This window comes from Sarcophilus harrisii, chromosome 2 (genome assembly GCF_902635505.1).
Source record: "Sarcophilus harrisii chromosome 2, mSarHar1.11, whole genome shotgun sequence".
NCBI classification, from domain to species: domain Eukaryota; kingdom Metazoa; phylum Chordata; class Mammalia; order Dasyuromorphia; family Dasyuridae; genus Sarcophilus; species Sarcophilus harrisii.
Genome location: NC_045427.1, coordinates 140,633,940 through 140,658,924, shown reverse-complemented (window position 1 = coordinate 140,658,924; position 24,985 = coordinate 140,633,940). Strand labels below are relative to the sequence as shown.

Genomic DNA, 24,985 nt, shown 5'->3' with positions numbered 1-24,985 from the left:
ACCCACAAATAGCTGGCCGCTGAGAAGCTAGGAGCTTGACTCAGCCCCTCCGTCTTTCAGGAGGCAACTGTCCCTTCAGGTGGCCCAGGACAACCTTTTTTTGCTTTCCCTCTGTTCCCTAGGAGTGCTCCAATGGAAAAAAAATAGGACATCGGGCTTGACACTAGGCTTGGCCACTAGCAGCTTCAATACTTTCCCTCTCTAGCCTAATATTTTCATCCAACATTATACAAGATTCCTCCCAGCTGTCATGTCTGTGATCTTGTTTCATAAAACTTACCTGTCCGGTGACCTTACTCTTAAAGTTCCTACTCTTTACTCATTCAGGAAAACTTAATTCCTGCTTAGGTGTTAATGTCTGGATGATGGCCTGTATTGGATATGGGGAAGTTGCAACTTAAGGGAACCCTTCAATGAACCCAAATCAACCCTTCATTGAAGCCAAAGAAGTAATTAATGGAGAGGAAGAGAGAGGGAACTAAGACAGTGCTTTGAATCCAAAGAAGGAACGAGGACAGCCCATTGGAGAAAGATTTGTGGGCAGACTAAGCTTGGGACTCCTCAAGCAATGTCACACTCATCTTAACTTTCTCTCTACCTCCACTCTTCAGAAAGGGCTCTGGGTCTATCCTAAAGGTCAATGTCACATCCTGAGAGGATGCATCCAAAATTAATCAGCTTAAGAGGAGACATTTCTGTTTTGACCTAGATCATAAATCTGAGAGGAAATTTAAAGAGCATCTAGTCTGACCCTCTTCTTTTACCAATGAGAAAAGTAAGAGCCAGAGATGTGGGGATTATAAAACATAGGGCTTCAGAGCTGGGGCAGAGACAAAATTAGGACCCAAGACTCTTGCCTCCCAGACTAGCACTCTGCCCGCAGACCCCATGGTTCTCCACTAGCATGAAGCTTTGCAAGACTCTTCCACTGGGAGCTATCAAAATGCCTGGGGCATACAGTGTAGGGGGCATCTAGCCAAGAACAGAAGGACTTAGAGGTCATCCCAGGCCACTGAGCTGATCAGCACCCCCCAGCTGCTTCCCTCTAGGGATCTGTTCACACTGCTTCCCACAACCCATCTGTCTCAAGGACAGCCTGTTTATCAGAGGGAGACAAGGAGAAGGGCTCCAGGGAGAAGGGGATGAGACATTCACTGTGTGGGACTGAGGGAGAGAGGAGATAGGGCAGACAGAAAGGGCAGAGAGTCTGTCTGCCCAAGGACAGCTGTTCCAGCATAAAGAGACAAGATGCTAGATAGGGGAAAACAGAAAAGGGAAGCCAGTTCACAGGTCGAAATGACAGAGAAGCACTGGGGGACACCGTGCCCTTTGGAAACCATAGGATCACAGAGTTAGAACTTGAGTGGTTTTCTAATGCAATCCTTTATTTTTACAGATGAAGAAACTGAGGTCTAGACAAGTAGAATAATGGAATCGAGGTTTCCCGGGTAGCCAGTATCAAACTGGGATCTGAATCCCAGCCTTTTGACTCAAAATCCAAAATTCTTTCCATTGCATCCTCCCAGGGAGCCTTTATTGGAAGTTCACCACCCCACAGCCTGTGGCTAAGTTTTTGCATGATTTTTACTAATTCTGGGACCCTCTTCTTACAAAATTATTGCTCCAATGTTGCAGTTCAGATAGACTAGTGTAGGAGGGAGGTGGAATCCAGGACCCGGGCAGTCCTAGGAAAACCAGGGCACTTTGGTCCAGACCACCCCCGCTCTCCTTTCCTTGAGTAGCCCATGAAGGGACTCATTTCACCTTATTTGGGTGCCACCTGCAGCCAGCCCCTCTCCTTTCCTCTGGCTCATTTCTGTGTCTCTCTTTTCCTCCATCCTTTCACCTCCCCCCTTCCCTTTTGTTCCCTCCACCATCATGTGGCTGCTCAGTATTCAGCGACGTGGGCTGATCACAGCTGACAGATGCACCTGTTCAAGGAGACATCACTCAGCTCTGTTCGGTTGGGCAGAGCTCAGAGCTCTGAGGCCGCTGTCACCTCAAAGCCCCAGTGCCCAGAGAGAAGCTGATGCATTAAGTCTCAGCTTTGTTCTCTCACCTCCTTTCCCCAAGCCCAGCTCTCTTAGTCTCCTCTAATGACCTCCAGGCTCAGGCTTTGATGCCTAAATGTAAAAACTCACTGATTTCTCCATCTTCTCTCTGCCTCTTTCCTTTTCCAGACACTCAGGATTCCCTAATCCCTAATACCAATCAAATGATCTTTACGCAAGGGTGCTTTCTCTAGGACAGCTGGACTTTGGCTCAGGGTATCTTGGAAGTACCTAAATTGTTAGCACTTTTCCAGATGGCAGAGAAAGAGAGCCACAGTGACATAAACCCTTGGGAATCCTGTCTAGTGGGCTGGCGTTATAGGACTCTTAACCTTTATGTTTATAGAAGCCATGCCCTCTCACTGTCTCCAGCCTTTTACGAGAGAAACAATCTGACAGTGAAAATCTAGGAATCGGGAAACCTGGATTTGAATTCAGTTCCAGCTGTGTTATTATCACTAAATCATTCAACCGGCAACATTTTTTAAGCACTTACTATGTGCCAGGCACTGAGCTAAATCATTGATTTCTCAGACCTTCAATTTTCTCATCTGCAAAAGTTGAAATTATATTTCTATTAGTCCTACATCACTGGGATATGGTGAGGGGAAGCACTTTGTAAATCTTAAAACACTATGAAGATTTAAGTTGTGACTTGATTTGGACATGAAGGGTGATACCACAAACAAATTTGAAGAGCATGGAAAATTTTACCTGTCAGATCTATGGATCAGGGAAGATTTTATGAAGAGATTGAGAGCAACATGGTATGCAAAATGGATAATTTTGATTATGTTAAGTTAAAAAAAGGTTTTGCACAAACAAAACAAATATAGTCAAGTTTAGAAGGAAAGCAGGAAACTGAGGGGGAAATTTGTGTAGCAAGTTTCTCTGATAAATCCGTCATTCTTCGATATATAGAAAAATGAGTCAAATTTATAAGCATGCAAGTCATTTTCCCAACTGACAAATGGTCAATGTAAACAGGAAGTTTTCAGGAAAAAATCAAAGCAATCTATAGTCATATGAAAATTGCTCTAAAACACTACTTATTAAAGAAATGCAAATGAAAATAACTCCAAGGTATCAACTCACACCTATTATATTGGTTAATATGACGGAAAAGGAAAATGATAAATGTTGGAGAAGACGTGGGAAAATAGGAACACTAATGTATTGTTGGTGAAGTTGTAAACTAATAAACCATTCTGGAGAGCAATTTTGAACTAATCCCAAAGGGCTATAAAACTGCATATCCTTTAATCCAGCAGTGTCTACTGGGCCTATGTCCCAAAGAGCTCATAAAAAAGGAAAATGACCCACATGAACAAAAATATTTATAGCATCTTTTTTTATGGCAAAGAATTGGATATAGAAGGGAATTGGGAAATGACTAAAAAAGTTGTAGTATATAATTATGATGGAATACTATGTTGCTATAGAAAGAATGAGAAAGATGGTTTGAGACTTACATGAATTGATACAAGATGAAATGAGCAGAACCAGGAGAACATCGGACACTGTAACAGCAACAGTGGGCAATGATCAACTGTGAATGATTTAGCTCTTCTCAACAATATAATGATCTAAGACAATCCCAAAGGACTCATGATGAAAAATTCTATCCACATCCAGATAAAGAACTGATGGGGTCTGAATGAAGATCAAAGGATACTTTAAAAAAAAAACCTGTTTTACAAACTTTATTTATTTTTTCCTTTTTTGTTTTTTTTTTATTAAAATTTTTTATTTTCAAAACAAATGCATAGACAACTCTCAACATTTACCCTTGCAAAATCTTATGTTCCAATTTTTGCTCCTCTTTTCCTCCCACATCCTCCCTTAAACAAGTAACCCAATTCTATCCATATCCAGATAAAGAACTGATGGGGTCTGAATGAAGATCAAAGGATACTTTTTAAAAAAAACCTGTTTTACAAACTTTATTTATTTTTTTCCTTTTTTTATTAAAAATTTTTATTTTCAAAACAAATGCATAGATAACTTTCAACATTTATCCTTGCAAAATATTATGTTCCAATTTTTGCCCCTCTTTTCCTCCTACATCCTCCCTTAAACAAGTAACCCAATATATGTTAAACATGTGCAGTTCTTCTATATATATTTCCACATTTATCTTGCTGCACAAGAAAAATCAGATCAAAAAGGAAAAAAAAAGAGAAAAAAACAAAATTCAAGCAAATAGCAAAATGTGAAAATATTATGTTGTGATCTGCACTCAGTTCCCACAGTCCTCTCTCTGGGTGTAGATGGCTCTCTCCATCACAAGAACATTGGAACAGGCCTGAATCATCTCATTGTTGAAAAGAACCACGTCGTCCTTCAGTATTGATCATCATCATGTAGTCTTCTTGTTGCCATGTATAATGATTTTCTGGTTCTACTCACTTCACTCAGCATAAGTTCATGTTAAGTCTTTCCAAGCCTCTGTGAAATCATCCTGCTGGTCATTTCTTCAGAACAATAATATTCCATAACATTCATATCCACAATTTATTCAATCATTCCCCAATTGATGGGCATTCACTCATTTTCCAGTTTCTTGCTACTACAAAAAGGGCTGCCACAAACATTTTGGCACATACAGATCCCTTTCCCTTCTTTAATATCTCTTTGGGATATGAGCCCAGCAGAGACACTGCTGGATCAAAGGGTATGCACAATTTGATGGCCTCAAAAGATACTTTCTTTTTGGCTGAAGCAATTGGGGTTAAGTGACTTTCAAAGGATACTTTTAAAACTTTATTTTTCCTTTTTTTATCTGTGTTTTTGCAACGTGACTAATATGGGAAAATGTTTTACATGACTTCACGAAAAAAAAAAAGAGTCATGATCAATGATCCCCCAGCCTTCTCTAATGCTCTTTAACCTTTACTTTCTCTTAAAGAAATGGTATTGAACTCAAACAGAAACTGTTCCCTGCAGGCTGCATATTGATTTAGAAAACCATACAATTAACATCACCTAGGTTCTATTGTGTTTTTATTTATTTTGTTAAACATTTTCCTGTTAAGCTTAATTTGGTGCTGACCTCCTCAGAGATGGCCAATGTATTATGTCTGACACCTCTGTAATCATTATCCATCTCCAGTTCATCCTTCAGATTCTCTCTCGAGGGGCCAAGCCTTTCTTTCCAGAGAAGACCTGGCTCTTGACTCCTCTCTTCCTTTCTTGACTAAAAATCTTGTGTCCTTTTGATCTTGAAACAGCTTAAATGTTTATTAACTTAGTGTAATAGACCCTTTTGGCAGTCTGGTAAAGGCTGCCTCTTTTCAGAATAATGTTTTAAATGCATATAATAAAATCCATAGGTGTGCAAAGGAAACCACTTGTATCAAAATGCAGCTACCAAAAAACTGCTTATGTGCATATATGTGTATACACACATAAATGTACACATACACATATACAAAAGTGTGTGTGTGTGTGTGTGTGTGTGTGTGTGTGTGTACTTCACAAATCCCACCCTAGAATTTGCCCTGGGAATTTCTGAACTAAGTCTCTGAATCTGAATCCCAGTTTTACTAGTGTGACTCTAAGCTGAGTCTCAAAAACTGCCTCTCTAAAATTTGATGCAAAAAATTATCCATGCATATGTTTTTAAAATAAAAAGCTTTAAAATAAGATAAAATTTGATGCAGAAAATGTGACAAGTAAAGATATAAAGGTACTTGGTTGATATGAGGTACCATGGTAAAGTAATTGCCAAAGAACTAAAACAGTTGAGAAAGGGTTATTCCTCTCATACTGTTCTCCTAGGAATTCACAGACTTTTCCACAGTTTTCCGTGTAGAGCAAAAGCCCAGAGCTTTGGTTCCAGCCCTGCCACTGAGTTACCAAGTATAACTCTGGTCAATGTTACATTGTCTCTCTGAGCCTCAGTTTCCTCATCTGTAAAATTCAGATAATAACATCTGCCTGTCTTCCCTCCCTTATAAGGGTGTTGTGAGCATCACAAGAAAGAAAAGATATGAATGTTCTTTGAAAAATCTTTGAAAATTATAAAATTATAAGAAACTATCATTTAAAGAGAACAAAATGAAATGTCAAAAGGGACCAGGATATGTCCTTGATCGATATCCTAGGACAATCAGTTAATAGAACTGGGGAGTGAAGAAGAGAAGATTCAAAGGAGACATGATAATTGTGTTGAAATATTGGAAGGGCTATCCAGGAAAGAAGGGATTGGATTTATTCTATTTGACCCTAGAAGGCAGGATCACAAGTAATAGGAAGAAGATTCAATAAAGCCAGTCTTGGGTTGATGTGAAGAAAGATTTCTTAAAAATGAGAGAGTTTCAAAAGACCATCCATCCTCTTCTATTGGATAGCCTCATTACCTTTTTGTGGACTGGAGCACTAGAGTTTGTGGGATTATAGGATTTAGAGCTAGAAAGGACCCAGAGTTCAGCTAGTCATTGGAAAAGACAAAATCCTAATGACAAATATGCATAAGCCAGCAAAAACAAATTCCCACATTGGCAGTTCCAAAGAATGTATGTCTCATTTTGCACACTAGCTCCATCAGCTCTAGGCAAAGGAGGAACAAATGTTCAGAAATGTCACAATAGGGCACAGGGAATAGAAGGCACACGCAAAAATTCTTCCTAGCACTGACTGCTTTTTTTTTTTAGGCTTACAAAGCCCTTTCCTTACAGCCCTGTAAATCTGGTAATGTCGCATCATCAAACTCATTTTACAGGTGAGAAAACTGAGGAACTCTGAACTGAGTTCTGAACCTCAGTTTCAGAAAATGAGTTTACTAAATCTAGCTTAATGTAACAAAAGTCCCATGATCTTTCTTTCTACATATGATGGCTCTCTAAGCAGCCAAGAATTAATTCATTATTGCAACTTTAGCAGGAGAAAACCATCTTATCCTCTAGAATATTAGATAGGTAAAATCCCACCATCTCCAGCAGATGGGAATAATTCCACCCCCACCATCAGACGGGAGGGAGAATCCCCCTGGCTAAGAACTTGCTGAGATCATCAGCCTTTCCCAGACAGGAGAATCCACCACATGATCTGTTCTATAGTCACCCTCCTTATTCACCAGACTTGGCTCCAGATGACTCTTGGGTTGGTTCCACCAGTCAAGGATGAGGCTTGGCCACTGTTGAGAATACAAAAGAGTGGTTCTTTGGGTTCTGAAGGCAGTTCCCAAACAAGTTCCAACAGTGTTTGTAGCTGGGGCAACCATCCTGATGCCAGTATACTGTCTTCTGAGAGAAATCTCTAACCACATCATAGAGGAAAAGGAAAAATACCCATTTTGATGGGAAGTAATGTGATGAAAGGCAGCTTGAATTAGAGAACTGAGTGTTGGACTTGGTTAGGAAGACCTGTGTGCCCATTGATAAGGTTTTAAAAACTTTATAAGCACTTTGACCTCCAGTTTCTTCATCTGTAAATTGGGGATGATTACATCTGTAGACTTTGTAAGGCTGCTGCAAATGACTATAAATTGTTTTGTAATCTTTAAAGTATTATAGCAGCACTAGTTTCTGTTATTGTTCTTCTGATTGGTTCTGAAGATCTGTTAAAGACTCAGTTCATTGTCTATAATTACATCTCCTAGGTGCCAGCTAGCTACCCACTATGACCAGGGCAATATCCTTATAAAGCATGAACCAGGTCAAATCCTGTGCCTGAAAGCTTCAGGGGATAGTGTTTCTTTCTTGCCACAGACTTGAGCTACATCCAGTTTTGCTTGAAGTAAGTGGGCCATGGAGCTTGGCAATCTCTAGCTAGTTTCTTTTCTTTCCTTCCTTCCTTCCTTCCTTCCTTCCTTCCTTCCTTCCTTCCTTCCTTCCTTCCTTCCTTCCTTCCTTTCTTTTCCTTCCTTCCTTCCTTCCTTCCTTCCTCCTTTCTTTCCTTCCTTCCTTCCTTCCTTCCTTCCTTCCTTCCTTCCTTCCTTCCTCCTTCCTTCCTTCCTTCCTTCCTTCCTTCCTTCCTTCCTTCCTTCCTTCCTTCCTTCTTTCCTCCTTCCTTCCTTCTTTCCTCCTTCCTTCTTTCCTTCCTTCCTTCCTTCCTTCCTTCCTTCCTTCCTTCCTTCCTTCCTTCCTTCCTCCCTTTCTCTCTTTTTCTCTCCTTCCCTCCCTCCCTCCCTCCCTCATTCCCTCCCTCCCTTCCTTTCTCCTTCCTTCCTTCCTTTCTCCTTCATTTACTTTCTTCCCTCTTTTCCCTCCCTTCCCTCCCTTGTTCTCTCCCTTCTTCCCTTTTTCCTCCCCTCCCTCCATCCCTTCATCTTTCCCTCTCTTCATCCCTCCCTCTTTCTCCTTTTCTCCTTTTCTCCCTTCCCCCTCTCTCTCCCTTCCTTACTCCCTCTCTCCCTTCCTTCATTTCTTCCTTCCTTCTTTCTTTCTTATTTTTCTTCTTTCTTCTCTCCATGATAATAAGAACTGATGGTGAAGGCAAGACTGAGGGAAATGGAGCCTTTCTGAAACTCCAATTCAATTTAATTGGACAAGCATATCAAATAGTAAAAACCATTTATTAAGAAATGACTATAGAAACAGGAAATATAGTAGGTAAAGGGGATATAAATCTATATACATGGTCAATCAGCCAGTCCCTCCACTAGCATCTATTAAAGGTTTTCTACATGCCAATCACTATGCTAAGTGCTAGGGATATGAAGAAAAGCATAAGATCACCTGCTCTCAGGAACTTGTATTTGTGTGTGTGTGTGTGTGTGTGAGCATCTTCCCATTTAAGTAAAGATAGGATCCATGCAGTGATTGGAGAGGGCACTTACAAAACAGGAAACATGGAAAAACCTCTTGAAGAAAGTGGTTTTGTAGTTGAACTTTTCTGAGCCTCAGTTTCCTCACTTGTAAAATGGGTTTGATGATGTGACATTACCAGATTTATAGGGCTGTAAGGAAGGGGCTTTGTAAGCCTAAAAGATGTCATCAGGGAGCCAAAAATTGACTCTCAGAAGCTCTAAATCCCAAGGTTTTCCTTCTAGATCTCACACAGCCTTGAGGAGGGGACTCTGAAGTTTCTATTTCCATATGTCTCTGGGATGCTCCTGACATTTCACCAAATCATCTCCCAGACAGACAGGTGTCAAATATTCATGAAGATGGTTTTCTTCCTCTCTTCCCTCCCCCTTCTCCAGCTGGTTTGAGCAAACTTATGCAAACATCTTTGCCATCTCCTTGTACCCTGCCTGTCTCTGCCGAGGCTTTTGGAGCTCTCAGTGTTTCCCCAAATTATCTCCTTATTAATATAATAGATGTGATGGGAAGAGATCCTTGTTCGGGCAGTGGAATAAAGTAGGTAATCTTTGGAGTTGATTTCCATTCAGATTCTGTGATGCTCCAGTTACTGGATTGCTACTGCCCACCTCCGTTTCCTCATCTGAATTTCCCCCAACTGAACAAATCTCTCACCTGTCAGACTTACTCAGGTTTTGAAATCCTCAACTAACTAGTGCATTTAAAATAGAAAAAAAAATAATCCAGGCCTGAATGCAGACTTGCTACCCCAAACCTCTTGGAAAAAAAAAAAAGCCTTTATGTAAGCCTTTAACCAGACATGTGTCAACTCTTAGACAGTTGAGACAGTGAAGCCTCTGAATCATGGAAGATACCAGTGCTGTTTGTTTGCTCTAGGCAAGGATTCTTAATCATTTGTGTGTGTGTCATCCACGCCTTTGGTATTCAGGCATAACCTATGGATTCCTTTTCAGAATCATGTTTTTAAATAACTGAAGGAAATGCTAAATTAGGGATTAGTGAACATAAAGATTCGAGATTTCCCCTTATCCAAGATCATGGACCCTCAAACCCCTATCCATTGTCCCAGGACTACTCTGGGAGAAGGTAACAAGCATCATGTGGCAGACACTGTAGGAAACAAAAAACATTATAGATGACTCATTTGATCCTTATAATAACTCTGGGAGGTGTTTGTTATTATTCCCATTTTACAGCTAAGGAAACTGAGGCAGCACAAGTGAAGTGTTTCATCTGAGGTCACACAGCTAGCAAAGTCTGAGGCTAACTTTGAATTCAGGCCTTCTTGATGCCGAGGCTGGCATTATATCCCCACTCTATCTAGTTATATTTAGGGGAAAAGTGGACTCCAGATTTGATGTCTTAAAAAACGCTCTTTAAAAAGATTCAATTACAATCTGTTGGATCCTTTGAATTTTTTCTGATTGGTTCCTGCCTTTTCACTCACCTCCCGATCTGCAGAGACCTTAACTAGAATTTGGAGAAGCTCCTCTTTCAGCCATCATCAGCAGTTCTTCTCTTAGCAAAATGGTTCGTGGGACAGTTGGAATCTCACATCAGTCCAGTGCTGGCTCTGCCATCGATGTGACTCTGGATCGATCTGAATGTATGTCTTCCTTGTCTGTCAGATGAGGGGCCTGTATAAGTTGGTTTCCAGTCCTAGAGTTCTATTGCTGTATAGTGAACTAGTTTAGATTTGGAATGAGGGACTGACTGTGCTAACTACTACCTACTGGACCTTTTTGCATGCATGTCATGGACCCCTTGGGGCGAAGCTGCTGAGGGACCTCTTTTCAGAATCATGCTTTTTAAATAATTGAAAGAAATGCTAAGTTAAAGGTTAAAGATCACTTAATGGGTGATTAAGTGGGTTTTAATGTTTCCCTTTGAACATAAGGGACCTTAGGGGAAGAGACTTGAGAGAGGGATGATCTGAAATAGTCATTCTCCCTTCCTCCAAGTTTCTCCTCCCCTAAGGTACATTTCATGGAGGATGAGAAATGTTAGAGGCTAGATCAACTCTAAAATTTCCAAGTCTAAATCCCACAAATCCCATTTTATACATAGCACCTATGGAGGATATAAAAAAAATGATAGTCACATCCCTCAAGTTCTTAAAAGCTTTACGTTGTATAATAGGAGTGGGACCCCCAATGATCTTAATTAGGAGGAACACGGGATAAATATAAAATCTTGCACAGAAGTTTATGAATTCATTTATAGAGTACATGATGAGGGAGGCCTCAACAACAGTTTGTATGAGAAAAATCTGATTTTTTTTTTTTTTTTTACTGAACTGCAAGCTTGATATGTCTGCTGTGTGATATGGCAGTCAAATGGCTATTGTGATTTTCAGGATGCATTAAGAGATCCAGTCAGGCCAGGACTGGGGGAGTGCTGGTTCAGCTGGGCTCTGCCTGTCCAGTCCACATTTAGATTATTGTATACAGTTCAGAATACCACATGCTAGGAAGAATAATGAATATTTAGAGGAGAGTGGACAGACAGTAAGGGAACTTGAAACCATGTCATAGCAGGTCTTTGAGAAGAGTTTAATGATTGGGGTATTGTAGGGAAGCCTTTAGATAGGGACTCTGTTACATGACCTGTAGGGTACATAGAGTAGTGGACCTGGAGTCAGGAAGAACTGAATCCAAATTTGGCTTCAGATATTCACTAGCTGTGTTGTCTTGGGCAAGTCACTTACCCCTGCTTGCCTCAATTTCCTTATCTGTAAAATAAGCTAGAGAAGGAAATGGCAAACCACTCCAGTATCTTTGTTAAGGAAATCCATTAAATGGGGTCATGAAGGGTTGGACATGATTGAAAAACAATTTAACTAAATTAACCAAGGTGCCTGTTGGTTTACAAAAAAGTCAGGTACAACTGAATAATAACATTTTGGGGCAGTAGATGTCAGAAGGACCTGGAGTCAAGAAGACTACCTTCTTGAGTTCAAATTTGGCTTCAGATACTCACTAGCTATATTATCAAGTCACTTAATTCTGCTTGCCTCAGTTTCCTCAGCTGTAATATGAGCTGGAGAAGGAAGTGGCAAACCACTCCAGTATTTTTGCTAAAAATTTCAAATAGGATGGTAGAGAATCAGACACGACTGATAAACAACTTAACTAATTAACTAAGGGGCCTGCCTGTTTTCAAATTAATGATTTCAGCTCTTGAAACCAGTGCCTGGTACAATGTAGGTGCTTCATAAATATTCGTTGGTATTGATGTTGAGAATTCTAATATACTTGAGCAGGAAATACACACACACATGAAAATATTACAAATAACAAAACAAGATCAGAGGTACCACAAAGCAATATAAGATTAGTATTTAAATTTGTGATATTATTTGAATCTAGGTCAGGGAGAACTTGACAATAGTCATTTTGGTCAGAGAATAAAGCAGGGGGAAAAGAACTTCAGGAGATGAAAAATGCTAAAAATGCCTCAAAAGATGCACAGGAGCCATGTATCCAGGCAATGACTAATATGGTTGAATGGATAGATTGGATTCCAGACTAAAGATTTCAAACTTGATCCAAATAAAGTCATAAGATTTGGATCTGGAATAATAATGATGATGACAATAAATATCTTTTATATATCACTTTAAAGTCTGCAAAACACTTTTTAAAAATTGCATCATTTGATTTTCCCAACAACCCTATAAGATAGGGTCTAGTATTATCTTCATTTTACTGATGAGAAAACAGGCCAAGAGAGAGAAGTGATTAGTTTACAGTAACATAAGTAATAACTGTCTGAAGCAGGACTGAGATGTAATCTTCTTCATTCCCTTCTCCAATAATCACCTTGTATCTATGGGCAGCATTTCAGCTGTCTTTTATTGTTGTTCAGTTGTCTCAGTCATGTCCCACTCTTCATGACCTCATTTGGGGGTTTTCTTGGCAGAGATACTGGCATTGTTTGCCATTTCCTTCCCCAGCTTATTTTGTAGATAAGGAAACCGAAGCAGACAGGGCGAAATGACTTGCCCAGGATCACAGGCTAGCAAGTATTTGATCCTGGATTTGAGTTCAGATCTTCCTGATTCCAAGTCCAGTGCTCTATCCATGGGGCCACCTAGATGTCCAAGACTATGAGCTAATTAGATTAAAATGTCTTTGGGAAACATTTAACAAAATAAAAATTCATTAGAACTTAGATAATGTTGATCTTTGGTTTTCTAAGCCTTTAGCAGTCTGCAAGTTTCCTTATATATCTTGGTTTTTATCTGTGTTTTGACAACCAGTACTCTGGATTTCATTGCTCTCTCAGATCTTCCTCCATCCTCCAGGTCTTGTTTATATTCCAATAATCACAATTACAGAAAACTTTGGGAGGAAGCAGCCTTTTGTCTGAAAAAAGATCTGGGAATTATAGTGGCCCATAAGCTCCCTAGGATTCAATCGTGGGATTCAACAGGCAAGAAAGTGAAATGTCTCCATTAGGAGACAAATGTTGTCCAGAACTAAGGAGGATATAGGGACCGTTCAGACAACATCTTGACTACTGGGTTCAGTTCTGGGTGCAATGTAGGAGGAAGGGCATTGGTTACTGGGGAGCATGCAGAAGAGGAAGCCAGGATGGTGAAAGATGAAGATCCTCTGGAGGCGCTGGGAATATTTAGCCTGAAAGAGAGAAGGCTTGGGGGAGAGTGAAGGTAGGAAAGGGCATAATTATCATTGAGCATTTTTTCATCTTGTGGAAGACGTATTAGGTGTATTCTGTGCTGGCTCCAGAGGATAGAACCAGGATCAGTGGGTAGAAGGTGCACAGATGCACAGTTAGGCTGGAAATAAGGAAAAACTTATGTAAGAGCATTTTCAAACCTTTATTTAAGTCCTATGTAAATGTCACTGTGTGTGCTGAATGTATTGCGGGGCCTTGGGGAAATGCAAACATCAATACGTTCTTCCAGCATGAGCTCAGAGAGATGGGACCTGTACATAAATAGCAGCCAAACAAAATAAGCTCTGACAAGTGCCCAGAAGAAATACAAAGGGTCACGAACGTTCCCAGGGATGGAGAGATGTATTTCTGATTAGGGAGTAGAGAAAGGATCAAGGAAGGCTTCGCAGGAGAGCTGGCATTTAAAATGTGTCTTTGAGAAGAGGCTGGATTTCAATGAATGGTGATCTGATGGAGAAGGAGGTCATTCTTAGAGATGGCTAATGCTGTGAGCCATGGTAGAGTGGGTCAGTGGCTGGGGGAGCAGTGAGAGGGATGACATATTTTTGGAATCATGAACAAGTCAGTTTAGCTGGAGTAGGGTGATAGGAAGCTGGAAAGTTGAAACCAGATTCTGTATGGTCTTGAAGACTAAACTAGGGAGTTTAGACTTGATATAATAGATAATAGGGAGCCAGCGAGGATATTTGGTAAGAGAATGATGACTAAAAGAGTAGAGGTATGAAGACTGGTTAGGAGACTATTGCAATAGTATAGGCAAGAGCCTATAGTTTGAGCTGGGTTGTGGAGTAAAAAGGAAATCAGAGCAAGGGATGTTACAGGGATAGCACTGACAAGACTTAGGTTGGATACAGAGCAGTTAATTGCTGCAGAGGATAGAGCACCAGATTTGGAGCCAGGAAGATCTGAGTTCACTTTCCAGTTTTGCGATTGTGAGAAAGTCATTTAACCCCTATTTGTCTCAGTTTCCTCATCTGTAAAAATGAGCTGGAGAAGGAAATTTCAAACCACGCCAGTGTCTTTGCCAAGAAAGTCCAAATGGGATCAGAAAGAGCTAAACATAACTGAAAATGACTCAACAAAAGATTGGATATAAGTATAAACTAACTACCTAACCTTAGAGCAGTGCCAAAGTGAAATGAACTGCTTTGGGAGAGGTTGGGATTACCCCCTCACTGGAGGTCTTTGCATAATTACAGAGACTTATACATAGTAAATACCTGATAAATGTTTGTCAGATTAGATTGAATTCAAGTCAAAACTGAATGACCCTTATTGGGTGGAGGAAGAATCTTCAGTCATCAGTTGGGTTAAATGTCAAGAGGTCTGTAAGTTTCTAGGATTTCCTCACAATTTAAGTTATTCAGAAGTGGCTTGGGCTGTTTCTAGAGGCTGTGAGCTCTACCTTCTTGGAAGCCTTTAAGCAAAGTCTGGATGATCACTTGTTGGAGGATGCAGCAAGTGGGATTCTTGTGCCATTGTAGGTTGGACTAGATGCTTTCTTAAGTCCCACTCAACTCTGAGATGCATCTTTTGTTGAAGGGACAGTAAATGAAGCAACACTGAATGCTGAGGATGAAGTAGGCACCAGAATCCCAAGGAGTCTCCTGGATAGTTTTGGTGGTCCTTGGGAGAGCAGTGGTGTCAGGTTTTAGTCCTGCCTTTGCTACTACCTGACTTTGTGACTTTACCTTTCTGTCTCATATTTTCCTCGTCTATCGAATGAGGAACATATACTAAGTGGTCCCCTCCAAGTATAAATTTTCTGGGTCTTATTTTCCTCCTCTGTAAAACGGGAACTTAAACTAGTTGGTCCCCTGCAGGTATAAAATTTCTGTGTCCTATTTTCCTCACTTATACAATGAGGAACTTAAACTAGGTGATTCCTTTTAGGTATAAAATTCTATGATGTTTTAGAATTCCATCCTATTTTTTGACATGGGGTAAACATTTAGAGAGGAAGGAGAACCTCACTGAATTTAGATTCAGTAATAATAATAATGATAGTAAGATCTAACTGACATTTGTATAAAATTTTAAGGTTTCTGAAAGCAAATGTAGCTAAACCAGATTTTCTTACTTGATTCTCATGATGCCCCTGTGGGGTAGGTGCTATACATATTATTGTACCCATGCTACAGAGAAAGAAACAGATTTAAAGAAGTTAAATGATGTGCACAAGTCAAATAGCTAGTATATTTACAAGTGGGCTGTGAGGTCCCTTGTAATTCTTGAGTCACCACTTTTCACTAGAATGGAGGTAGATAGGGATCATTAAATAGTTTATATGAAAGAGTCCCAGGGATGAGGTAGGATGGAGGTATAGTAGTGATTCATGGATTATAAAATCACCAAGAATCAAGAAGACCAAGTGGCAGCCCCCCAAAATGATGCCATCTTGATTTTCTGCTTGGCTTCAGGGGGCAAAATCAGGACCAGAAGGTGGACATTACAGAGAAGTAGACTTTGACTCTTTAGAACAAAAATCTTCCTAATCGTGAAATCTCTCTAGAAATGGAATGGGGGCTATCTGATAAAATTTTAGGCTTCCTAACCCTCAAGTTATCAGTGACAGGAGGACCCCCTGCAAGGAGAGAAATTTCCTGAATTCCAATACCTTCTCTCTGTTACTTATTTCCAATTTATCCACATATAGTTTGCTTTGTATTTATTTGAATGTTGTTCTTCTTCCATTAGAGTGTAAGCTTCTTGTGGGCAGGGACTGTATTTTGCCTCTTTCTGAATCCTCAGTTCTTAGCATAGTGCTTGGCTAATAGTAGACACTTAATAAATGTGTATTGTTTGATTGATTGGCTGTACGGGGTGGGAAGCTGGACTAGTTGTCCTCCCTTGGTGCTAGAATCCTAAATATTAATGCTAATATCTGATAGCCTATAACTATGAAACCTGAAATAAGATGAGGTTTCTATTTCTAGTCTCAGTGTGATTTTGGGGATCCCCTTTTCCTTTTCTGGGGTTATTTTCTCATTTCTAAAGTAACAAGGTTAGCCTGAAGTAAGCCAAGACTTAGGGAGGATATAACAGTATTTGAATATAGAAGGAGGAAGGATGGTGGTTCTGGTGGTACCAGAGAGCTTAACAGTTGTAGAAACAGGTTTAGAATAGGTAGACAGAAAACCTTCCTACCAGCTGAGCTTTTCCAGAGTAGAATGGACCATTTCAGGAGTTAGTAATATCCCCTTCACTGAAGGTCTTTGAAGAGAGGGATGACTCACTGCTTTTTGGAAATGTTGCTATTGTTTGTCCTTCCTTCTCAAAGAGGACCAAGACTTCAGGGAGGTGAGGCTATGACATGCAAGTGAGGGAGGGCTGTGTGAGCCATCTGGGTCAAGGGGCCAGATATAGATCAAGATGATGGAGATGGCCCTGGATGAAATGGGAGACCTTGGCGGCCTTAGCACAATGCCTAGCATATAATATGCATTTAATACATACATATTGCTTGCTTGACTGATTGACTGAAGAGGAATTTTTATTCCTATCTGAGCTGGACTCAGTGGGGTTGAAGTCTGAGTTTCTGTGATTCCTATAGAGGGTCTCTGGCCAGGTGGACAGTCAGGTAGGTATTAGAGGGAACTCAGCTATAGGAAGCCCCCTCATGCTCAGATGGAGAGAGTTGTTACTTGGTCACTACCTGTTCAGAACCTGATGAGTCTGTCCTAATGGGATGCTCTTTGCTTCAGGAAGAGATGAAGGAGACAGATGGCAGCCTCCTGGGAGACCCCAGCCAGACCCCTCTGGGCAAGAAGGAAAGCACTAAGTGGCAGAAGCCACGGCTGACTCGTAAAGCCCTGATGAAATGCTGTTTGGTGAGATGGATCTTGTCCAGCGCTGCCCCTCAGGGCTCAGGTAAAGGGACTGACCAGGAGATGGACTGACTGGTTGTTTGCACAGAGGGTGTGGGGAATAGCCAAGGAGATTCCATGGCCATCTGTGGGGCTGGATCTGGGCTAGAGTTTCTCAGAACTCAGAAAGTCCTGAATTTGGACCTGAGAACCAGCATTCAAATTCTGGGTCTGACTTTTGTTACCTGTGTGATCCTGGGCAAGTCTTGAAGGAATGGAGTTGAACTTTATAAACATTCCCCTTTTCATCTCTGAGTCCCCCCAACTTTCCTATGGACTAAGTTCCTCCATGTATTCCTTTGTGAAAGTGTGTGTATTCAACTTACTCACTCATTAATTCATTCATTTGTTAATCCATCCATTCATCACTTATTCAGCCAACATTTATCAAGTGTCTCCTATGTATCAGGCTCTGTACAAGGCACTTAGGAGAGTACAAAGAAGAGCAAGGTATCATTCATGGCATCAGGGAGCATACAGTTTAGTAGAGAAGGTAAGAGAGAAGACAAGGCTGCAATATAAGATATTGTCTATATGCCACGTGGTTACCCTAGAAAATAAGTGTTTTAGGAATGTTTAGGTACTTAAAGTTGAATGAGTATAGATGATGATGACAGCTAACATTTATAAAATGCTTATTATGTACCAGGCACTGCACTAAATGCTTTACGATTATTATCTCATCCAATCTTCACAACAACTTTATGAGATAGATGCTATTATTATCCTCATTTTACAGATTAACAAAAAACTGAGGCAAACAGAGGTCAAATGATTTAACCAGGGTCACACAATTAATAAGTGTCTGGGGTTGGCTCTGAATTCAGGTCTTCCTGACACCAGGGCTGGTACTTTATCTGCTATACGACCTCACTGTGTGAGGGGCTCTAGGGGAAGGCACTTGGATTGGACTTTGAAGGACAGCTCAGATTTTAAGAGATGAGATAACAGGGTGAGGTAGGGTGGGACTAGTAGAAAATTGGAAGTGCTTTGGAAAGCATTTGCTATATGGGGGCTCCATGTTAAGTGAATTGCTCTAGTTTATTTGTGGCAGGTTGAAAAATGAATACAGAGATCTTCCAAGAAGAATTATAATGGTTTTAGGTCCCTTCAGCATCAAAGGGAAACCTAGGAATTCAAGGAAAAATTAGAGAATAGCAAAGGAATTTGAGGTATATATTTTTTCTTCCTTCAGGAATGGCTGATCAATTAATCAATAAGCACCTTTATATTTTATGCTCCCAGAATGTAACAAGCATTCTGGTTCAGAGGATACAAAGACAAAAATGAAATCATCCCTGTACTAAAGCAACTTACTTTCTATTAGGAAGAAATATGTACAATGTGAAGTAAATATAAAAAAATGATTAGGGAGAGATGAGCAAAATATCTTGGTTCAATAGTTTAATTTTTGTGAGAAAGGAGACGGTACTCCTTTAGCATTTTAACAAGAGAAAGTAAATATAAATATATGTGTGTATATATAATAATAATAAATATAATATATAAATATATATATACACACACATGTATAAAATGCAAAGAAAGTTGGGGAGGGGTTGAAGAAAGCGCTAAAAACTTTAGTTGGTGATAGTTAATCTAGGCTAACCTTGTCATTTTACAAATGAAGAAAGCACCAAAAACTTGACGAGGGAGGAAAGGAAAGACCTCTTATATGAAGTAACACTTAGTTGAGTCTTAAAGGGAGTTTGGGATTCTAAGATATGAAACTGTGGAGGGAGTGCATTATCGAGCATAGCCTCCAACATTATGCCAACCACTAAAGATACAAGACAAAATAAAAAACAAACAAAAAGTCTTTGATGGAATTCTACTGAGTTTAACAATTTATAAACATATAAGTAAATACAAATAGCCTAAATGTTTTTTACTCTTTTTTTGACTTCTAAATTCTTTCCTTCCTTCTGACCCTTCCCCTACCTATTGAAAAGGCAGGTAATATGATACTCATTATATCTGTTAAGTCATGCAAAACTTATTTCCCTATTAGCCATAAATACCAGTACTTCAAGTACCAAGACAATTTTGGGGATGGGAAATGCTTCTGAAGGAGGTAAACAGCTCGAAGGGAATGAAGGATTTTTAAAGGTGCCAATGAGAAGAGAGTAAATAGCATATTCATAGCTTAAACCAACAGTAGCAGCTGATTGGAAAAACTTCTCCAAGAACTAGCAAGGTCCAGCTAGGTCGGTCAGAGGTCCAAGATTCTCAATAATAAAAACAGGCCAGCCCTAGACTCTATTAAACTACATTCCACAGTGTATGCCTGGAACTACTAATGTGTTTGGAGTCTCTGCCCAGACAGAAATCTAGCCTACCTGGAATAAAATCATGTTTGCTGTCTTGAGGGTGGCAGGCTGGCAGCACCAGGAGCTGGGAGATAGGGATGGAGGTAACGCTGGGTTACCAGTCCAAGAGCTGTGCCTGAAGATGATGAAAGTTCATCTAGGCTGATCCTGTCATTTACAAATGAGGAAACAGACCCAGAATATAACCCTCAGATGGCCAAGGACCAGGGAATGCCTGAGGAAGGCCAGAGAGTAGTCAGAAATAGGTTGGGACAGGGAAAGATGGGTGGAAAGTTAGGTGGTGCAATGAATAGAGCATTGGGCTTGGAATCGGGAAGATTCATCTTCATGAGTTCAAATCTAACCTCAGATACTTTCTAGCTGGGTGACCTCGGTAAGGGAACCTGTCCCTTTACCTCTGAATTCTATTGGAGTGATGGAAGGGGAAGGGGCTCTACCTTCTTGGAAATCCTTTTACTCTTATTATTCTATTCTGTCTCCATCAGAGTAGGGTGAAGGAAGGGGAAGGGGCTCTACCCGCCTGAAAAATCCTCTTTTACTCTTACATTCTACTTGGTCTTCCTTCTTCCTTTCAAAGCAGCAAGGCAAGAGGGATAACCTTATAATAACCTTGGCTTGGTTGTTCTCCCCCAATTCTGGCTGTAGAGAGCCAATAAAATCACTTTCTCAATGGAGTTCTCCACAGCTCCCTCTCACCTTTCTACATCCCTCACTCCCTTCCAGTTCTGGTGGTTACAGTATAAATGTCAGTAGTTACAAATTGAATTCTTCCTTCCACTAATGAAGTTCTGTCTCCCTCTGCTGGTCAGTCTGTAAATGATCAAACCAGGGCTCTCAGGATGGGAATTCTAGGATTAAAAGTTAAAAATCATCTAGTCTGATTCCAAGAAACTGAGCCCCAGAGGATAACCCTCTGGATGACTGGACCATAGAGAATGGGGAGTTAGGTGGTGCAGGGGATAAAGTTCTGGGCTTTGCGTCAGTAAGACTCGTTTTCAAATTCAGCCTCAGACACTTGCTAGCTGTGTGATTCTAGATAAGCCATTTAAACTCTATTTGCCTCAGTTTCTTCATCTGTAAAATGAGCTGGAGAAGGAAATGGCAGTCCTCTCCAGTAACTCTGCCAAAAAAACGCAACAACAGGGAAAGATGTGGGCCAGAACTGGGGGCTAATTTGTACTCTCCCCCTGTCCCTAAGGAGCACAAAGGGTGGAACCTTATCTAGGAATTGTTTCATCTGGGACAAAGACAGTTAGGGAAGTGTGGTGGTAGAGAGGACAAAAGCTGGGGTGGTGGTGGTGGCAGTAATCCCCCATTTTCCTCTTCCAGTTATGACCTTGGGTAGAATGGAACAACAGAGGCACCTGGAAACTTTCTTGGGAATTAATTTCATGGAAGACATACAACCTTGGTCATTGTTTGGATTGTTGTCAGAAGTGGAATAACTTAAAGGATATTTGATCTTCTGTGAATGTTTTCTGTTTTTGGATAGCTAAGATCAGAAAATCTGGACCTACTTTTTTCACTTTCTAAAAATTGCCTCATCTATAAAAATGAGTGTGATAGAATTTATATTTCCTCAAAGGATCATTGTAAATCTTTCAGCACTAAAAATATAAATAATTATTATTATTATGTCTGTGGAATCTCCCTGATGTACTAGTCTATTTTGTCAAGAAGTCAAGCAAAAGAAATCCTAGATAAGGAATAGATTGGACTCAGGAGGCTAGGTATATAAGGTAGGTATATAAAGCAGAAAGCAATCACTTCAATTTATTCTGCTCAGCTGGTTAATGACTCCATTCTGTGCACTGCTACCTACCTCACCTGTGAATAATTGATACCCCTATAAAACCTTTACTGCCTATATAGTAAAGTCACTCCTACTGCACTTAAAGAATGGTTTGCATTTACTCCTCCTGCTGCATTTAAGGATAGTATTTTTAAAAATTAAAACCTTGATATTGTGGAAAGAGCTCAGAACTTCCATTTATCCATCTGTAAGATAAGGCAGTTAAATTAATTGATTCATAAGATACTCTTTTTTTGAACCTCAGTTACCCATTCCAGTGTCTATCACCCTAAACACAAATTCTTCTTTGTATCTAAGTTTATTTAACAAATATTTATTGAACCAGTACTATTTGGGGGAGTCCTATGCTGGGTAGCTAGATGGTGCAGCGTATAGAGTCTGGAGTCAGCAATACCTGAATTTGCTAGCTGTGTGACCCTGGGCAAGTCACTTAACCATGTTTGCCTCAGTTTTCTTATTTGTCAAATGACTAATGATCTGGAGAAGAAAATGTCAAATGACTCCAGTATCTTTACCAAGAAAATCCCAAATGGGGCCGTGAAGAGTTGGACATAACTGAAAATGAACAACAGCAATAACAACAATAACTACAACAATCTGGACACTGTGGATAATTTATGAGAAGACCCTAGCCACGAAGTTAAAGTCTAGGAGGGGGATTTAAGGCTGATACAAAAATAATATAGACAGCCTGATTAGGAAAAACAAGAATCTTCAGGGGAAGTTTTGAGAAAGAGAGGATGATTTCTTTCTGATCAGAGTGATCAGGGAGATTTCCTACTAGTGATAATTGTACAATATGAGGTGGAAATGGCCAACTACTCCAGTATCTCTGCCAAAAACACCCCAAATGGGATCATGGAGAGTTGAACACTACTTAATTGACTGGACTAAAGATTGAAGAGAAGAGAGAATGGGGAGAGAGAATTATAGTTAGCAGTTATATTTATATGGCATTTTACAAATATAATAATTTCATTCTATCCTCACAATAAACCTGAGAGGTCATTGCTGTTATTGTCCCCATTTTGCAGATAAGAAAACCAAGGTAGACTGAGGTTAATTTATTTGGCCACAGTCCCACAATTAGTGACTCACAACAAGTTGTGAGGATGAAATGGGCTACTTGCAGAACATTAGGTAAATCTTAGCTATTTTTTGTTTTAATTTTTCCTCTCAGCTGGAGCTTCTTGACTCCCCTTGCTCTGAGCTGGGATCTATCATTTTTCTTTGAAGGAATTTGGATTTGTGGGGATCAGGTTCTATTATGCATTAGGGTGTGGTCCCTTGGGATTGTTGTCAGGGCAGACATGAATTCATGTCTTTAACTTCAGCTTCAGAGTCCTATCCATTAACCTGTATCACAGCTTATGATGGGATATGAAGGGAAAAGGGCTTGAATTCAGGGAAGAGAGATTAGAAGGAGGGGACATGTAGATCTGGGAGCTGTAAAGGAGTATAAATGGACAGACAGGCTTCCAGATTTACTGGATATGGGGGATGAGAGGGATAGTAGGTCTCAGAAGAGCTGTGTTTCTTAATTCTGCCATTTTGGGGCCACGTAGAGTAATGCATGGAAGACCAAGGTCCAACTCTCTCCTTAGAACTTATTAGCTGGGTGACCTTATGCTTATATTCTCAGTTCCCTCATTTTAAAATGAGAGCAATAATAATATTAATAATAATAATATTGGAGTAATAATAGCACCCACTTCACTGGATTGTTGTGAAAATGAAATGGGCTACTTGCAGAGCATTAGGTATATCTTAGCTATTTTTGTTTTAATTTTTCCCCTTAGCTGGAGCTTCTTGACTCCTCTTGCTCTGAGCTGTAATCTATCATTTTTAAAAAAGGCATTTGGATTTGTAGGGATCAGATTCTATTATGCAATAGGGTGTGATCTCCTGAGATTGTTGTCAGGGTAGAGATACATGGAGGCTTCTGGGGGAAGCTTTAGGAGCTTTTGGGAAGTTGGGATGGGCAACAGGAGAAGGAGGAAGGGGGAAAAGGTAGGCTGAATTCTGTAGGCTGAAGGCCTACTACAAGCTTCTTCACCTTAGTCAATAAACATTAACTAAGTACCTACTATGTGCCAAGCACCATGCTGAGTGCTGGGGAGACAAAGAAAGGCAAAAGACCGTTTTTGGTCCTGAAGAGCTCATTGGGTCCCAGTGACAAGGACAGCAATAGGAGGTAGCCCCCTCACCAGCCAAAGTTGATTACTACCTCCTCCTACCTGGGCCTAGAGTCAAAAAGATCCCCGAGTTCAAATGTGGACTCAGATACTTTCTAGCACCCTCTTTGCCTCAGTTTCCTCATCTGTCAAATGAGCTGGAGAAAGAAATGGCAAGTTACTCCAGTATCTCTGCAAAGAAAACCTTAAATGGGGTCATGAAGAACTGGATATTACTGACAATGAGTGAACAATAACAATAATGACAACAAGTAGCTCTTTGCTGACTGTGCCAGAATGTATATGTGTGTGTATGTGTGTGTGTGTTTGTGTGCACTAAAGATCAAAGAAGAAGATGCAAGAGGGGTCCCAGAACAGACCGTTCTCAACTCCTGGACCCTCCAGTTCCCCTTTGATGTTACTCTACTGACAAGAAGCAAAGGGATTCTGCCTTCGGGGTGACCTGAATGCACTGATATCACACTTCTCAGCTGAGAGAGCAAATCAACAACACCTCCCTGGGCACTTACATAGCAGGGCCAAGAATAGAACCCCAGAGGTCTCAGCCCCTGGCCCTAATCTCTGCACTATCCTAGGCCTGGGGAAGGAGGGAGAATTCCCATGCAATCAATGCTACCAGTCTCAAGAGGGAAACTAGGGGAAGTCTGGAGGGGATGATGGGAGAGGAGTGGTCTTCAAGACCTACTGGATGATCAGAACTGAAGGGGGGGCTGGGGAGACTCCTGAAGGCCCTACAAAGAAGGTTGGTGGGAAGGAGGGAGAAATGAGGGTTAATTTGGGCTTTCCCCAGAGGCAAGGTTTTTAGCTATGCAGTGAAGGATAGAAATGGAGCATGGGACCAAGTGAGATCCCCAAAGGAGGTGGTGGTAAAGGTGGGGTGAGGAGGCGGGGAAAGAGTGAGGCAGATTTAGGAGAAATATAGGGTCCCGCACTTGGGATTGGTGCTGGGAGTGGAAGGACTCTCTGGAACTGGGGAACGAACATTTGCGACAGAGACAGAACCCAAGAGAGACAGGGGGAGATAGAAAGAGAATAGACAAAGAAATATACTGGGGTGGGGTTAGCATAGGGAGACAGAGATCAAGGTAGAGGATCAGAAAGGAAAAGTGATAGAAAACTATAATTATATATACATCTAGAGAGCTACAGAAAAAGACTGGGAGAAAGGGATTGCCATAGAAATATCTTGTAACTTAGGGCTTTAGGAGAAGGTGAGCTGGCCCAGAGTTGGGGGGGGGTCCTAACTGAAGCATCTGGGGCAG

At 40.6% G+C, this 24,985-nt stretch overlaps 1 protein-coding gene across 2 annotated transcripts in view; it reads left to right on the top strand.

The window, feature by feature from the left end:
- The window catches only part of KCNIP3 (potassium voltage-gated channel interacting protein 3), a 154,081-nt gene that overhangs the window by 10,813 nt on the left and 118,283 nt on the right, over positions 1 to 24,985 (top strand). For both annotated transcript variants that reach the window (XM_031950957.1, XM_023494812.2), the window contains exon 3: positions 17,224 to 17,389. In XM_031950957.1, coding sequence (XP_031806817.1) covers positions 17,224 to 17,389 — 166 coding nt within the window. The remainder of the gene's footprint in view (positions 1 to 17,223; positions 17,390 to 24,985) is intronic.